This window comes from Acomys russatus, chromosome 32 (genome assembly GCF_903995435.1).
Source record: "Acomys russatus chromosome 32, mAcoRus1.1, whole genome shotgun sequence".
Lineage (NCBI taxonomy): Eukaryota > Metazoa > Chordata > Mammalia > Rodentia > Muridae > Acomys > Acomys russatus.
The window spans coordinates 21,567,564-21,585,876 of NC_067168.1; the positions used below are offsets into that span (position 1 = coordinate 21,567,564).

An 18,313-nucleotide genomic window follows, 5' to 3' on the forward strand; every position below is an offset into this window, starting at 1 on the left:
TGCATCAAAGGGTCAGGCATTAGGAAGGTTGAGAAGCACTGTCTTAAAGCATTGGGTCAAATCTGTCTCACCTGTGCTCCAACCTTCTCCTGGCACTGTTTCTAACCAGGTTCACATAAGTCTCACCTTTCATTTCTTTGGTCTCTTCAACCACACTCCCACCTGGCTTGCCTGACCTACCTGTTATGGTTATTTTTATAAAGTTGTGTTTGTTTCTCAATTTCTCTCTTAACTTGGCTATCACAAAAATAATAGAGACTCTATTATATTATTTTGACAAGCTTCACAGCACAAGAACTGAGCAGTTATGAATCTATTCTTAACCTTCTAAACTAATTTGGTTTCCTCCCAGCTTACATCCCAGTGACAATTGCACTTTGTAGCTTCCATGCTCCTTCAGATGTCTCTTGGACCTCTCCCTCATGGCTGAATATTCTACTTCCTCCTCTAACTCCTCCTCCTCCTCTGGATGGCAGGAAGTCCAGCCCTATTCTCTCTCCTGATTAGTGATTGGCTGTCAGCTGCTTTATTGGCATATCAGGAGACAACTGTGGAGTAATGTTTATACAACATTAAAGCAGGAGATTGTCAGAACAAGGATAACAACCAGTATGGGGGATACAGAAATCAGCATTTAAATTACACAATAACCTTAGGCCTATACCTACCCACTCCAGCACTGGCATTCTGCTCCCTGCCTCAGATCTCTGCAAGTGTTATTCTCTTTGCCTGGGTTTCTCCTTCTTCTCTGTGCCTTTTTATGATTTTTCATATCAGCTTGAAGGTTACCTTCTCAAGGAGCCTTGTTTGAATCCCTGTCATGACTTCCTTCAACGATGGACTGTGATGTGCAAGTATCAGCCAAATAAATCCACTCCTCCTCAACTTGCTTTAGTCATGGTGTTTAATTACAACAATGATAACCATAACTAGAACAATGTGCCATAGGGCTCTGGTAGAAGTAAGGAGCATAGATGACACACCTAGATGCTCATTGGTACGGGAGTTTGGCATCAGTTGGTGCTTCATTGGGCTATGAGAGGGGACCAAGCTTAGCAGTTCCTACTGCTCCCACCTTCTCTCCCTACATAGTAATTAGATGAGCATAATTGAAGCTGAGCATATGGTCTGAAAGTAGCCTCAATGTCCCAAGGTGAAAGCTGAGTCCTTGAGAGGCTCTTCTGTGATCCTGTGATGTGGCCAACTGTGGTCCATTCCATTTTAACACGTTTGATTCTCAAAGACAGTTCTCTCTCTCTCTCTCTCTCTCTCTCTCTCTCTCTCTCTCTCTCTCTCTCTCTCTCTCTCTCGTAAACTGAGCCATGTTCTAGACACAGGGAGGAACTGAGGTGAGACAGAATTGATAATGCATCACTGTAACCCTGGGAAAGCTCCTGATTTAATGGAAAAAAACAGAGAAAGATAGTAGTCACCACTCAGAATATGTCAGAAATGATGCTACCAGGAGGGGCCAAAGGCTATAAACACACAGAGAAGGGGCAGCCTGGATGGAGAGGCCAGGAAGACCCACAGCAAAGCCACTTCTGAGATCTACTTCAGAGAAAAGTGAGGGGGAAAGGCACATGACAAGGCAGAGATTGCAAATTACAGCGCAGAACACATGCATCTGAGGGATTTGGATAAACATCCTAATAGTGAATGGGTCTTAGGGATGAAATGAGTGGTGTGTGTGTGTGTGTGTGTGTGTGTGTGTGTGTGTGTGTGTGAGAGAGAGAGAGAGAGAGAGAGAGAGAGAGAGAGAGAGAGGAGGGAGAGAGAGCGAGAGGAGAGAGAGAGAGAGAGAGAGAGAGAGAGAGAGAGAGGAAGAGAGAGAGACAGACAGAGAGAGAGAGACAGAGAGGGAGACAGAAAGAGAGACAGAGAAAGACAGACAGACAGAGAAAGACAGAGACACACAGAGAGAGAGAAACAGAGAGAGAAAGAGAAAGAGACACACAGAGACAGAGAGACAGACAGATAGACAGACAGACAGAGAACAAGATGAGGATTTACTATTGGATGGTTTTAGAAACCAAGTGAGCTCTTTGCAAAGTGTCGAGTGTACAGCAGATATTGAATTCAAGAATTCTTTCGTCTTATTTCATTGTATTTCACATCAGCTCACACTTGGGTTTTTTGTGGATGGGGGAGCTAAGTTTATTTAAGCATAAGTAAGAAGCAATGGATAAATGCGAGAAAATGCAGTTTCATTTTCAAACGTGTTTTTCCACAGCTTGGAAATGTATTTTAAACTTTGGGGTAAGATAAAATAAAGAAAATGAAGACTAACACTGTTTTATTGAGTGAGGAAAACTTTAAATCTTTGTCAACAGCTAAAAACTTGAGTATTATAGCTTTTTTACTAAAAAAGAAAGTGAAACATAATAAAAACACTTGAGCTTTGAAGAGTGACATGGTGCTGCACACCTACAGTCCCAGAACTGGGGAGACTGAGGCAGGGGATTTTGTGTTCAAGGTCATTCTGGACTATACAGTGAAAACTAGAATAATGAAATAAAATCAGGAATGACTAATCAAGTTAAAAGAAAAACTTTTCTTTCCCAGAGAGACTTCATTGAGATTTTTGTTTGCTGTTATTGCTAGCAACAGGATGTAAAAATACATTTCAGATTTAAATATTATTTCACATGAGGATTTATTTTGATTTTGTTGTTTTGTGTGTTTGTTTGAGACAGGGTTTCTTTGTGTAGCTCTGGTTGTCCTGGAATTCAGTCTGTAGAACAGGCTGGCCTTGAACTCAGAAATCCACTTGCCTCTGCCAACAGAGTGCTGGTATTAAAGGTGGGCACCACTGCTGGCCTTGGGTATTTTTTAAAAAATCTTTGCTAATTTAATAACATGTCAATATAACTTTCATATAATCTTCACAAAAGTGTTATATCTGTTTCGTAAACACATATCTAACTTTACTTTTGTCTTCTTGGGCAGATGACATTTGACCCAGAAATCTTCTTCAATGTTTTGCTGCCGCCCATTATTTTTCATGCAGGATACAGTCTGAAGAAGGTAAGGCTAAGGGGTGTCCTCCTCTTTAATCATTAAGTAGAAAACTTAGCCGACACTAATGAAAAGTAGTTATATTGTATGGTATTTCCTATGCGGTAAGAACAGTGCTGTGTAGATTATGCAACAAATGTTCAACCCTGACAATCTTAGAATTCTTTTAAACCTACTAAATTTGTACCCAGGGCTTAGTGACACACAGCCAATAAACTCCGTGGTTTGTCTAAAAGTGAGGCACACTGTAAATGTGACATGCACACTAGACGTTAAAGTCGTAGCGTTATTTTTAAAGAATGTAAATCCTCTCAATAATGTTTTATACTCATTTCATGGAGAAACTATAGTATTAGGAATATACTGTGTTAAACACAGCATTAACGAACTCCACCTCATCATTTAAGGTTTATTTCATGTGGCCCACCAGCAGGTTTGTAAATGATGTATATGACCTGTGTGACTTGACCGTGGATGAGTGTTGCCAAGAGTTCACACACTCATTCACACTGGGTTTAAACCCAGAAGACTGTGGTCCTTCACACAGCGAGCCAGTTTTTGGTCGTTGAGCTCTTCTTGCCTGACAGTGCTCAGGCACAGGCGACTGTCCGTGTCAGTAATTCACTTAGGTGGGTGGGTGGTGCTGCGCCACAGAATGAGGCAGAAAGAATACGCTGGACACTTCCAGCGCTCACCCCTGCCTCCCTTCGGCCTGCTATAGTCAGCAGTGGGCAGCTTCTTCGTCACAAACATGGAGGGTTTTGTTGTTACTGTTTTGTTTTGTGGACTCTGGGCTCCCTGTTGCTGTCAATGCTGGCTGCTCAGCTCTCACTAAAACTCTGGGAGTATTGCTAACTAAGGAGCATTTGGAAGGGTTTAGAATGTTCGATTCATGCGGGTCATCCTTCCTCATACCCTGCCTTAGTACTAGGCATCATCTTGTATTTCATCCATAAAGTAGTTCAGGATTTTAAGGTTTGAGTGCATCACATTTAGAATATGTGTGAAGAAGAGAAGTCAGAATATTTTATCAAAGTCAGAATCCATTTAGATAGTTTAGAATAGTACCTTAAAAGTTAAACATGCTATGTCTACAAAACCCTTCTTGACACTGTGTCTTGATTACTTGTCCCAGAACCCCGAATTCTTGTAGCCCAGCCTGTTCTATCTTCTGGGGTCTAGCTGCTTTGTAGGTTATCTTTCCCCCTGCCTATCATCTTCTAGGTTTTTTTTTTTAATTGCTCCTCTTCTTCTGATTTGTGGAGAGATCACTTGCTAAACTCCATGCCCGGTGCACCAAACCCTAGGGATGAGGCTCCCAGAGGAAGGATCACCTGAGAATTAAATAGCGAGAGAAGGGAAGGCTAGGATTGGTATGCTGGATTCTCATTTCCTGTTTCAGTAAGAAATGCAGATGTACTCTATGAAATATTTTTTTTTCCCCAGAGACACTTTTTTCAAAACATGGGATCCATTTTGACGTATGCCTTCTTAGGAACAGCCATCTCCTGTGTGGTCATAGGGTAAGTGACATTCAGAACCTGAGCTGGTGGCTGAGGGCAGCAATCTGTGGCAGGATCTCAATGGTCTGGATTCCTGCTTCTGGGACCAAGTACGTTTACATGTGTGTGCCTGTGTATGTTTGTATGTGTTTCTAGTATGTCATATTTGGGTTTGTTTTGCTTGGTTCGTGTTTTAGCTGTTGCATTGTGTAGCTGTGCTGGGGTTCTAACATGTTAGGCAAGCCTTCTGCCACTGAGTAACACCCCCAGACACATCTTCATGGAGTCTTTCAGCCGTGGTCCAACATTTCTTCATCTTCTGGCAAACATAAGGCTTCAAAGTAAAGCCAACTGCCACTGGGTGGCTGGATTTTCTCTCTGAGTTCAAGCTTCTGATTTAGGGTGTGTGGACCGCTTGGCCTGGGTTATGCAAAGCAGATCACAATTCTCATTTAGCTTGAGTAATGTATATGGTCTAAATGCATCTTTCTGTCAACTTTATAGGGCCTTACCTATATTTGACAAAATTATAATAGTGACTGTATGCCGAGGGCTTTCTTCTAAAGGAAAAATTTAAAAGTGGGGAGTTTGAAACAGAGAACTTTAAGTATCAGCAGGATTGTATATGGCTGGGGTGGCTTTGTGGTTGATGAACTGTAGAATGTGAGATTTTTTTTCTCAATATGTTTATTAGTTATGCTGCTGCCCAGGGACTAGCTGCAGAGACTCTGGCATAGAGCGCACCATAAAACAAAATAAGGTCCAACATGGTGAAACTTGCCTAATCTACGATCCACTGCAGGAAGATGTCCAACTGCTATCACTGTCATGATGCATCTGTTGCATACTGTGTGACAAAGCCAACTCTACGTTTTTTTTTTAAATCTACTGCCTGCAGTTATCATCACTCTAACCAAGAAAGTGATGCTGAGCGGACACACCAGTCATGCCTCCAGCCCTTCTCTTTTGCGGTGTTCAGTGTGTGCCAGCCAAAGCTGAGGAGGTGTCAGGGCTCTATGCAAACCTGAACGCGGGGAGATTTTGTATTAAACATGTGTTTAGCTGAGCTATAGTATGTAAACATGCATCACATGGTTAAGGTGGTAAAGCAGCCAAAGAGTTTAGCACCTGCAAGGGGAGGCTTGAACGAGTGCAGACTCATCACAACTAGACTCTCAAGTGCTCATTGAACTGTCTGTGGCCTGACAACTACAGCATGCATGATCTTTCACTATTTTAGGAGGCCTTCATGACGTGTGTGTGTGTGTGTGTGTGTGTGTGTGTGTGTGTGTGTGTGTGTGTACTGGAACTCAATAGGCAAATCTTGTACTTGACAAGGGCCTTAAAGATCTATGTCATTAAAGCTGCTTGTACTGAAGAAGAGGCTTCTTGAAAGGCTAACTAATCAAACCAGTGTTATCATCAGTGAGAAACAGGGCCAAGGTCAACACAGAATCAAGACAGAACTCAACAGCTTAGCTTCTCACCCAGCAGATCATGCTCTCGAATTCCCTACACCCCTATGCACCATGCCATGCTCACAGACCGTTCTGAGATACACAGCTTCTTGACAGGTATTTGTTGGTTCATAGAAAATACCAATTTTAGCAGTTTTGTACTATGAGGATCTGAATTTTATAATGAACAGAATTTCCAGAAAACTAGACAGTACTTAATTATAGCATAATTAGTTTTCATTAATGTCCCATTTTCTTTGTACATCTAATTGTAAGTATATACATATTTATATTATATACTTCTATTTAAAAAACTTTATTCTTTCTTAGATCTGAGATATTTTATAAAGAGTAAAAGGAACCATACATGATGTATATGAAATAACCTTTAACCAAATATTTCCATGTAAGAGATATGGTGATTTTCACTTACTGGAATTAAGAACTTATTTTTTTGTGCAGTGCAGGGTACCCACAGTTAGCCTGGAATTTGCTTTGTAGAAAACCTGGACTCAAACTTGTCATAATCCTCCTGCCTCTGCCTTCCAAGGACAGAGCTAAGAGGTATATATCACTGTACTTGGCTTCTTTTAGTTGATGTTATGCATATAACCAGAAATTTAAATAGTGATTTGAGAAAAGTGTTGTTCTGAGAAAATCTTCAGGTTTATGTGTTTATTTAATCCCTTTACAGCCTGATCCCACCCCCTCCCTCCTCGCCTCCCAGTCCTACCCACATGTTCCTCTCCTCCCATTCTCTCCTTCTTCTCAGACAAGGGGAGACCCCCAAGGGGTATCTACCCACCCTGGTACCCCAGGCAACAAGAGGACTAAGCGCATCCTCTCTTATTGAGGCCTGATAAGGGGGCCCAACTAGGGGAAAGGGATCCAGTGCCAGGCAACAGAGTCAGAGACAGCCCTTAGGCCCATTGTTAGGGCACCTATATGATGGTTATACTGCACATCTGCTACAGATGTGTAGGAGGTCTAGGTCCAGTCCAACCCTACCCTTTAATTGGTGATTGAGTCTCTGTAAGCCCCTATGGGCTTAGTTGACCTGTAGGTCTTCTTGTGGTATCCTTGACCCCTCCAGCTCCCTTTACCCTTCCTCCCACTCTTCCACAGCACTCTCTGAGCTGTTTTTATTGTTTGGCTGTGGGTGTCTACGTATGTTTCCATCAGTTGCTGGGTCAAGCCTCTCAGAAGACAGTTATGCTAGGCTCCTGTCTACAACTACAAGCATAGCAGAATATCATTAACAGTGACAGGGGTTGCCTCTCTCCTCTAGGGTAAGTCTCAAGTTGGGCCTGTCATTGGTTCCCCACTGCCTCAATCTCTGTCCCTACACTTCTTGTAGGTAAGATGCATTTTGGGTTGAAAGTTTATGGTGGGGTTGGTGTCCCCCCTCCCTAAGCTGGGAGGCCCACCTGGCTACAGGACTGTAGACTTCTTGCTTCTTAATACCTGGTACTTAGAACTTCAGCTAGAGTTATCCTCATAGACTTCCTGGAGCTTCCTCTGTCCCAGAGATGCCCCACCACTGATTTCCTTTCTTAGTTCTCTCTTTCCTGGTCTTTCCCTCACTGCCCCCACCTGATCTCTGCCCACCTGGTTCCCACCACCTTTACCCTCCCCACCACCTCTTCAACCCAGTTCCCTCCCTCCATCTACTTCATATGTCCATTGTATTTCCTGTTCTGAGTGAGATTCAAACATCTTCCCTTGGGCCCTCCTTGGCTTCTTTGGCTCGATGGATTATTTCATCGTTATCCTGTACTTTATGGCTAATAGCCACTCATAAGTGAGTACATACCATGCATGTCATTCTGGGTCTGGGTTACTTCACTCAGGATGATCAGAAATGTTGACCATCCTTAGTCATCAGGGAAATGCAAAATCAAAATGATTCTGATATTTCATCTTTAGTTTCAGAATGGCTGAGATTAAAAACTCAAGAGAGAACGCATGCTGGCAAGGATGTGGAGAAAGGGGAACACTCTTTAGTTGCTTGTCAGGGTGCACACTTATGCAACCATTGTGGAAATCAATCTGGAGGATTATCAGAAATTGGAAATAGATCTACCTCAAGACCCAGCTCTACCATTCCTGGGCATATACCCAAAAGATGCTCCATCTTACCACAAGAACACTTGCTCAACTGTGTTACCCAAGATATAAGTGCCACTATTGTACCCTTGGAATATCTTGCCATCCTTGTCATTGTTGTGGGTTAAGGCTTTATAACTATTTGGGGCTATTGATTACCTTTCTCCCTTGGCATCTTGTATAGCACTAGCACCTTCTGGTACTATGAGAGCTAGGACTTAGGAATAAGGGAGTCATATCAGATCCAGCAGAGTCATCCACCTCCAGTGTTTGAAGTATGTGGCATCTTCAACAATGGAGATTAACCTTCAATTCTGGGTGGCAACTACAGTATAAAGCCTGTATTGTTTGTGGGGTGTTTCTTGGACTCGACCAATAACTCAAAAGGAAGTTTCTCATGTCTAGAACTGTGATTTTTGTTGCTGTTGTTGTTGCTGTTGTTGTTAGGTATCCTGTGAGCCTTGGTGAAGAACATTTATCACCCTAGTTTACATAGCTTCATTTAAACTGTGTGTATACATACACTTATATACACATTGTCCTAAGTACTTATTAGCATCCCTAAGATGCTTTTCCAAATTATACCTTGTTTATTTAGTGTGTGTGTGTGTGTGTGTGTGTGTGTGTGTGTATACATGTGTGTGTAGACTCCCTTACACCATGGTACTCACGTGGACCTCAAAGGATAAAATATGGTTATCCATCCTCTTTTTCTACCACGCGTCTTTCAGAGATTGAACTGAGATGCTTAGCTTGATGGCAAACATCTTTATACACTGAGCCATCTTGCTGCTTCAAGATGCTTTTAAAAGATCAATGACACTGACATTACTTTAGTTTCTCTGTTAATGGAGAGTTTAAACCAACAGCACAATACCAGAAATATTTAGAGAAAGAATAACTACTGTTTTGAATTTATTCTCTCATGCCAGGTACTGACATAAACTTTTCCTGTGTTGACTCAGTTCATTGTAACGATGACTTCATGAGATAACCACAGTTCTTAACTATGTTTATGTGCAACGATGCCAAGTCTGGGACTCGCTCAAAGCTCCACAGCAATTGAATAGCAGTAAATGGTAGAGCCTGCCAGACCCCAGAATGCACTCTCCGCAGACCCTTCTTCTCCTAACACGGCCCGTAACAGCCCTTGTGTTTTGTTCTGAGTTACTGTGCCTGCCTGTAAAAGCAGGCTTTCAGTGATTTCAAGTTCTTATATTTCTCAACATAGCTAGTGATTATGAGAAATCTGAGTATTTAAGAATTAGCCATAAATATGATTGCACAGAGGTAATGAAACCTGCCTTCTCTCTCTGGAGCCGGCTAAAGGAAGACTGAATAGACTTTACTTCTTTTCTGTTGCTGAGCTCTTGATAATTCACCCAGGAAAACCTGTGTTTATAAATATGAGGTTGTTTACACAATTCATGCCAACATTCCTCAGGACTGATTTCCCCATGGGAATCCTTAATATACACAGAATATTAAGATGCTTGGCAGCCTTGTCTATGAGGCACAATCCTGAAGGGGGCCTCATGGGTGTTCTTCGTTACCCTCTGAGTGGACATGTCTGCTCCTCTGGGGACCTTTAGATCTAGTGATATGGTGAGTCCCAGCTGCCCCCGAATTACTGACTCCTCAGCCCTAAAGAAGGGGTACATTGGTCCTTTAGAAGCCAAGTGTGATTGACAGCTCGGAGGTGGAGGCTGAGACTTATCCATCTCTTTAACCTCTAACCCCAGCAAGAAAGCAGATTTGAGATGAGCCCTCAACTTGGGGAGCAGAGACCCTGAGGTCATGTGTGAAGAAGACTTCAGGGAGGAACGAAGCTTTTTAAGTTGGTAGTGAATTTTTATAGGTGAGAGCCTGAACAGATTTCCCCATTTCATCAGACTCTCCAGGGAGCTACAATCTGTAAGAAAGAAAGAGAGAAAAAAAGAGCCTCGAGTTTCCTAAAAGCCTGGGCAAAACCATAGCTGTGGCAGTGAGGGTTTTGTATGTGTGTCTCTGTGTTTAGTTAGGACTGAAGGCTTCTTTAGAATGCAGTGAGAGTGCTTACAAAGTCTGGAAACCCACACACTATTATTTTAGCTTGTGCAGTAAGGTAGCAATAATAAGGTGGTTAGTTACTCTGTATTTTGTTCCAAGACTTGATGGCCATCTGTCCTGTTGACTAAACAGTGGACGTGCTGGGCTCTAAAGCCAAAATGGCCACTCAGGTTTTTACAAAACTAACATCAAAGTCATTTCCCAAAGTAATGCTAAGTTTATTCTCCTAATGTTCAGCAGTCCAAAATAGAGTTGCATTGTTGTCTTCGTTTGTGTCTTCCTAATTAATGAATTAGTTACTTTTATAATCCCTCTTCCCATTTGAGTTGTTTTGTCCTTTTTTCCCACAAATTGTTATAGCTCTCTTTATGTTTCATATATTAATGCATAGTTTGTAAGTGTAGCTCTCAGGTTGTGTGGTGTCTTCTTATGTGGCTAACAGTTTTTGTGTTTGTTTAATCAGTCTGTCTCTGCCCGAGAACCCCTGCAGAACTTTCTTCTTAACTTTTGCTATTTGTAGTGAGTCTGTTTTAGGGAACAATTGTGGTTTTGGTGGACATTAGATTTCCAGTTAATTTTTTCATCTCAATATATAGCCAGTTTTGATAATACCATTTATTAGCTAGCCTTGCATTTCTCCAGAATTTTCTTCTGGTACTGTGGTTTCTATTCCTTGGCTCTCAGATCTTTTAGAATAATCTATAATCTCTGCTCACAAAGAGATACGTAGCTACTGAGTTGTTTTATTTGCTACAGCTTTTTAAGTATTAATATTTTATACAGAGAGACTCAGGATATATTATTCTTTAGGATTTGTTTGTGCATAGGCATTTACTACAATATATCCATAAACATACAAACATTTACATTATAAAAGTCATATTTTGTATTTTTGTATAACTGCATATCTTACTACTGTATACTTTACCATTATGTTTTCCTTAGGCATACATAAGGTATTTTGTTCCCTTGGACATTAACAGGAGGGAGCATACATAAGGTATTTTGCAGTGTCAGTGATCACTATAGTAGAAACTTTAAAACAGCTTAGACCCCATCAATAGGAAAATAAACAAGTAAATTCATACAATATAAAAATCCACAGCAGGGAAAAGCAATAACATCATCTATGACAGCATAGGTAAGTCTCAGAGTATTACATAAAACGAACATATTGATTATAGCATCCTTGTTTGGAACTGACCAACACTGAATACTATCAAGGCACATGCATGCAGGCCTCAAGATACTTGTGCAAGTGTGTGATAAATAAAGGGACTGAGAACACAGAATTCAGTGGCATGATTGGTTTTTGGAGGGAGAGGGAAGAGACACAGAGGAGAGATACATTACAGATAATATACCGACTTGTGGGCTGACTCATAGGCTGGGTGGTTCCTCACGAATATTATCTAGTATATTATCATGATGCATAACTTACATATAGCTTCCATATAGCCTCTTTTATGTATCAATTGCACTAAAAAGAACATGAGAGGGGCAAGCAAAAGGAGCTATTTGACGGCTTTGTAGAACTCTGCTTTGTTATCCTGCAGTTCATTTCCAATCCTGGGAATTGGAATCCCAGGGCATTCCAGTCCTATTTTTATTTTTGTTCTCTGTGATTTTAATGAGAACAGTTTGGGTTGGCAGACATCAGTAGAGAGACACAAGTGCCAAGGGAGGGTTTGCCCGTATCCCCGGGTTTGTTCCTGTTAGTCCCAAAGTCCCTATGTTTTCCTTCTTTCTTCTACCCACACTTCTCTCTGCTTTCCCTTCTCTGGGTCCTCTCTTCCCAACTATCCTTTCCCCATTTATGAGACCCCCTGGATTGCTGTCTGTGTCTCTCTCATTCTTGTATTTCAATGGCTCAGGAAGACCTGTTGGTTGGGCCAGGCTAGAAGACCCGGGCCTCCCATCTGCATTCATTTACTCTGGGTTCTGAGCTGGCTTCAGCAATCACCATAGTGATATCACTGGTATTAAGGCAGTATATATATATATTCTTCCCAGACACAGCTGAATAAAAAGCCTAAGCTCTGATCTGTGAAAGAACAGCCTAGGCTATTGACAGGGCAGCTTCTTATATCAATATCAAAGTATGCGTGGACTACACTGCTGGCTGCCCAGAGGAGAGGGAAATGTGCTACGGGGCAAAGAAACAAAAGGTAAAAAGGAAGAAACACTGGTGAACACCAGAGGTGCAATTTGGACGTAGAAGAGAGCACACATTGATTTGCTAGTCTAATCCCCCTGTTTCCCTAGCCAGGGATAATGGGGCGGGGGGGGGGGAGGACAAAAAACTCCCAAGGAAAAATGGAACCTGACTCCAAATTGGAAAAGGGACTATTGGAAGCACTGAAGAATGTTATATAAAAGTACTGGAGTGGAACAAGAGCCGTGTCTAATCATGAAAGACAAATGTGTAAATTATGGAAAAGCATTCTGAAGGTTTGTCTGAAGAGCTCTTCCATAGACCATGGAACCCAAGGCTTCCAGCTATGGGGTTCTTAGAAAATGAAATAGCCTAGTCTTCAAAGCTCCAGTTCACCCTCCTCTATCACCCTAAAATGTAAAGGGTGGTATTTTTTCTTATGTCTCTCTCTCTTCTCTCTCTCTCTCTCTCTCTCTCTCTCTCTTCTCTCTCCTCTCTCTCTCCTCTCTCTCTCTCTCTCTCTCTCTCACACACACACACACACACACACACACACACACACACACACACAGAAACACACACCCTCTCCATTTAGATAAAAAGTAAAAAAAATAATATATATATATATATATATATGGTAAGGTATATTCATTTTTATTCCTGTGTAATAACCTTCAACCTCCAATTCCCGGTGTCTTCAAACAGCAACTATGATTCAGCAGTTTAAGTAGGGTAGTTTTGGGTTCCCACTTAAAGTCACTGGTGTGACGTTGACACTCTGATTGCTTGACTGGGAGTAGGCGGCCTAACTAAAATGGGCTCCCTCTTGTGTCTGATGATTGACGGTGACTTGGTTATGATCCAGGGCTCTGGATAGGGACTTCAGAAACATGTAAGGGACAAGAGTGGCATCTAGGAATGTGACTGCTGACCTGAGATCTTAAACTGTTCTAAAGAGAGTCAAGTAGGGATCCAGGAGTGATATCCTATCAGACAAGATGGTACAGCAGAGGCCAGCAGCAAGGCAGAGCTGCCATGCTGTCTGTTATTTAAGGAAGCTATAAGATGTCATAAGCAGATAAAGATGGTGGGGAGGTGGTTAGCCCAGGGCTTGACACCTGCCTTCTGGGGTTGGGATGTGACTCTGTTAACTGTAGGGTGGTATTGGGGGACATAAGCTTTTAAGGAGCACTTTCCCCTGCTTTGGCAAGAATTAAGAAGATGGGTATAAGAAAGCCAAGGTAGGGAGCAATAGAGCAGACAGGAAGTGCTAGCGTTCTGACCCTGGTGGCTGCTTAGTAGGGCTTGCGTGGGTGGCGAAATGGACAGGGATGGCTGATGAACGGCTTCAACCTTTGCTCACTGTGGGCTTGGTTGTCAGATGCATCCCAGCCTGCGCCTCACACCAGCCCTCCTCATCCCTACCTTATATGCTTCCCACTAGGCTGACCTTCTCAGCTGTAAGTCCCTCTTGCTTTTCAGGAGTCAATAGCTAAATTGCCAAGTGAGAACAAAATTCGTGGAAATGTGACCACTCAGCCTCCATTGTCTCTTTTTAATCTCACAGTGATCAGTGCAGACAGATGTTTCTCTTCTTAGCTCCCCGTTTAAAGACAGGTACCTAAGGCTCCCATCTGTTTAGTGACGTTTACGAAATACCACTGGTTCTACAGTATGCCAAGGCCACACTTGCAACTGAAATTGCATCCTTGGACCTTCAACACATCAGAAGCATCAGGATTTCATTAGACATGCACAGCCTTAGGTGGTATTGCAGACCTCTTGATCCCATATCTGCAGCCTAGCAAGAGCCCTAGATAACTCCCACTGGCGCTAAAATGTGCCGCATTCCCAAATTAGCAGAGAGATTTAATATTTTTCTTAGGATTTACTAAATGCAGACTCTAAGCATGGAACTAGTTTCAACTAATATTTAATCCATATTATTCAGAAATCACTGAAACTAAGCCAAAGCAACTAATTTTATGATTCATAGCCACAAGATTTATATGACACATGTCTAGACCAAATAGTGTGTGTGTGTATTATACAGAAGATAATTGGTAGAACCTGTTAGCTTGGCATGGAGGAGTATCACAGTGAGAAACCTTCAGTGTTCCGGTCCAAGGATTTTAGCACTTCAGGTGTGGGAAGTGCTCAACCTGATTTAGCAATTACATTCCGATGTCATTAAATTAAAATGGCCCCAATAAAGGACTAGGAGTCAATCTTAACTACAGCTCTGAGAGGTTTTACTGGCCTATTTCACTCTTGCCTGCTAATCCTCACAGCGTGAGAGGCAAGTGTAAAACTCATTTTCCATGGGCAACCCACGTGATCAGTGGAATCATGACAGTTGATGGTGACATCATTGCTCAGCATTGGTGAGCAAGTGCACTCTTGAAGGTCATTGCTAGAGGACAGATACTTCAGGTCTGTGTCTCCAAACGGCTCTTGGCCACTCCGCCTTTTGGTTGCCTTTAAAATGCAAGGACTCTATTTTTCTTGCAAGTTCTAGTACTTCCTGAAGCTATTAACCAGTGGTTTTCTTGGTGTACTAGGGATACCATGCCATTTGTTTTCTCTCCTTAAGCAAATTCTGTAACAACAACAACAAAATTAAATACGAAGCTAGACGTGGTAGCCTATAATCTAGAACTTATAAAGTGAAGAGTGTACGTAAGTTCAAGGTCATCTTCAGCTATATAGGGAGGAAAAGGCCAGCATGGCTGCTTGAGACCCTGTCTCAACCAACCAACCAACCAACCAAACAAACAAACAATGAAGTATTAAGTACAGCAATGACAGTTGCTTGCAGTATTCTTTAAGCATTACATATGCGCCCATTGCTGCCTTGCACACTTCTGTGTAGTAAACTCACCTGATCCTTTCAGATTACCCTCAAAATATATTTCCGTATATATATATATATATATATATATATATATATATTTACTTCTGTGTTTTCTATATATACTTCTATATATGTGTGTATGCATACTTTTATAAAATGTTCCAAGTTTGCTTTATCAGAACAGTTTTCTAATTTTTGTTAGATAGCAAAGAAGTTTTTTAAAAAGTGTCTTGAAAGATCTTCTAATTCGTCGTATAGACTCGTGCCAAACATTTTGTTAACTTACAATAGAAACTTAAGGAATCTCAAGGAAGGAAATCTACATAGAATCCAGGAAGCCAAGAGCAGATCCTAATGTCAACTATGAGCTTTCGTTAGCAGTTATGTATCAGCATTAGACTGGAAGCTGTAACATGTGGACCAGATAGTGCAAGGTATAATGTGAGACTAGAGTGGGGGGATGCGATCATACTTAGATTACCTCCTGCCCAACTCTTCTATAAACCTGAAAAGGTCTGTTAATTTAAAATATCATTTCCACATTATAAATATTCTTATATGATCCATTTGATAATAAGTAGACAGTAGCAGAGATTTTTTCCATGGTGGCTCCTGTCCCATACTTGTTGAACATGAGTTTCCTTTTAGGTCCATAACCCGCCCCCACAAAATCATGAGGCCTGTTGTAGCCAAAGCAGCTTGTCTGATGGTCTTTTCCCACTTCTGTACCCTGGCACCTGGCCTTCTGAGACTAGCACTAGCAGTGGGACTCTACGGCTGCTGGGAACGTGTTGATCCGAGTAGCCTCGCCTACATGACGGCCCTCCTCTCAGTCTCTTAGAAAGCCTGCTGTGAGTATGGCACTTGCTCAGCAGCCCACACTTAACTTGTGTCCCTCCATGTCAAGGAATGAATATCAGCCCTCTTGAGCCTTTTGCCTCTTCTCTTTAAGCGTTCAAACTGTGCTATTGACAAAGTCATGGGCAGATAAGAGATTTCCTGGAGACTTAGTCTCTTGTATTGTTGATCCATAATTAATTGTAATTCAGACCATTTTTTAAAATAGGTCATAACTTCACTACGTGTGTGTATGTGTATGTGTGTGTGTGTGTGTGTGTGTGTGTGTGTGCGTGCGCGCGCCATGCAATGTGACAACATTTCCTTCCTCCCATGTCACCTGTTATTAATTGCTTCTGAGTCTCCCTGCCACTTCTGTTTCAAAGTTTAGTTGTTCCTCTTGATTTTTCATAACTTGGTATTCCATCACCAAGCATTCTTCTTCCTAGGAAAACCTTTGGCTTCTTCCACAATGAGATAAATTGCTTACATGATTGTGAAGATGTTGCTGTTAATTTGCAGCAAAACAGTAGCTATTGTAGGTTGCAGATTTAAGGCCTCCACAGAAATCAATGTCCTGACTATTTCACACTGCACTGCACAGGGCTAAGCACAATTACAGCCTTATCCCGGTGGAGGGGAATTAGGAGCGCAGACAGAGGGAAACATGATCCCAGAGAGTGGAAAGGAAGGAGAAACTCATTTGGAAGAATGGAGTACTTACTGCTCAGGCTTTGGGGAGTAATTTCACTTCTGGTCTCACTGTGACTGAGGAAAGGAAACTCAGGTTAGAAATATGGCAAAAGATGCTGTTTTCATAGCCCTCTGCCCATAGACAGTGCTTTTTCATAGCTTACCATATTTTCATTTTACAGCCATAGGAGACTGGCAGGGGCAGGGGCAGCATTAGTCTACTGTGTGGATACAAACACCAAGGGTCAATTATTTCCCTGAATGTTGTGGATATTTGTCAAAGCTGAGGACCACTGTTTGCTCAGATCTCTGGCTCTCTGCAAATGTTTTTCAAAGGTGGCTAAGGGCCTAGCCCACCCTTGAAATCTGCCTTTCAAACTAGCCACCCAAAACAGAAAAAAAAAATGAGGCATATGAGAGATGTGATAAATAATATAATCACATGTGTTGTATATGCACCTGTGCGCACATCTTTACTTGTACAAAGCGCTTGCAATCTCAATGAGTTTTTGACCCATTTTATTTCAGTTTTATCATGCAAGCTAGGATTTAAATTTTTCCTCAAAGGCATCTGTCCATAAATGATGATAAGGACAGTGAAGTCGGTCAGGGCACGGAGGTAAAGCTGCAGGTCACCAGAAGTCTAGCATCCGCAATGGCACCATGTACTCAGGCATTTCAAAAACAGAAGTTAGAGGAAATTATATACACTCAGCATGCAGGCTGGAAAACATTAACTCGCTCAATTACAGCCCAAATTATACATTAGGTCAGACTCAACTGATCTATTGCTTGCACTGACCTTCAGTTTAGCTTGGCCGCTTCCATTGAATTTTTAGGAAGAAAGAAATTGGTTTTCCTGTTGGAAAAAAAATACAAACTACCCCAAATATTTTCTCCTATTCCTTCTAAATTTAACTGAATTTCCATATATCATATTAGGAAAATACAACTACTTTAAAAGTATCTGCTTACATGGTTGCCAAATAATTTCCACTCACCCCTCTGCTTCCCTCCCTTCAGGCGTCCAGTAGGATATGTTACAAGGAACATGCTAAGCCAGCACAATATCAGTTCCAAAGCACATGCTTGGATGCCTTTCCTTCTGTGTTGAGAAGTTCCAACAGTCAGGAAGAATGGAACCAATTTTTTTTTGTCATAAATTTCCATAAAATGGGAGAGATTATAGTCTAACATTGAGTTCGTCGTAGTTATTTAAATATGTTGAAGAATTTTTTGAATAGAGTTAATAGTCTTCATATGATTGAATCATGAGCACTTGTTAAAGTCATGTTAGAGTCATACCAGAAGGAGATTTGTTGGGATCATACCAGAAGAGGACATGTTAGGATCATCATACTGGAAGGGGACATGTTAGGATCATCATACTGGAAGGGGACATATTAGGATCATCATACTGGAAGGGGACCTGCACTTAGCTCAGTGTCGTATGCAGACCTGTGCTGCCCAGTGAGCTGAGTGCTATCAGATATGGGTGAGAGGGACCCACTACAAAACTGAACATCATCAGCATTTAGGAATGCTCACGAGGATTGGAAAGAATAATTCTTTTGTCTGTTAAATGTGACAAAAACTGGGTATTTTGTTTAACGTAAAAATGCTAACTACAGGCAAAAGCCTA

General features: G+C 41.7%; 1 protein-coding gene across 1 annotated transcript in view; it reads left to right on the top strand.

Moving 5' to 3' along the window:
* Positions 1 to 18,313, top strand: part of Slc9a9 (solute carrier family 9 member A9) — a 565,142-nt gene that overhangs the window by 37,534 nt on the left and 509,295 nt on the right. The window contains exons 3-4 of the mRNA XM_051140492.1: positions 2,950 to 3,027; positions 4,465 to 4,541. Coding sequence (XP_050996449.1) covers positions 2,950 to 3,027; positions 4,465 to 4,541 — 155 coding nt within the window. The remainder of the gene's footprint in view (positions 1 to 2,949; positions 3,028 to 4,464; positions 4,542 to 18,313) is intronic.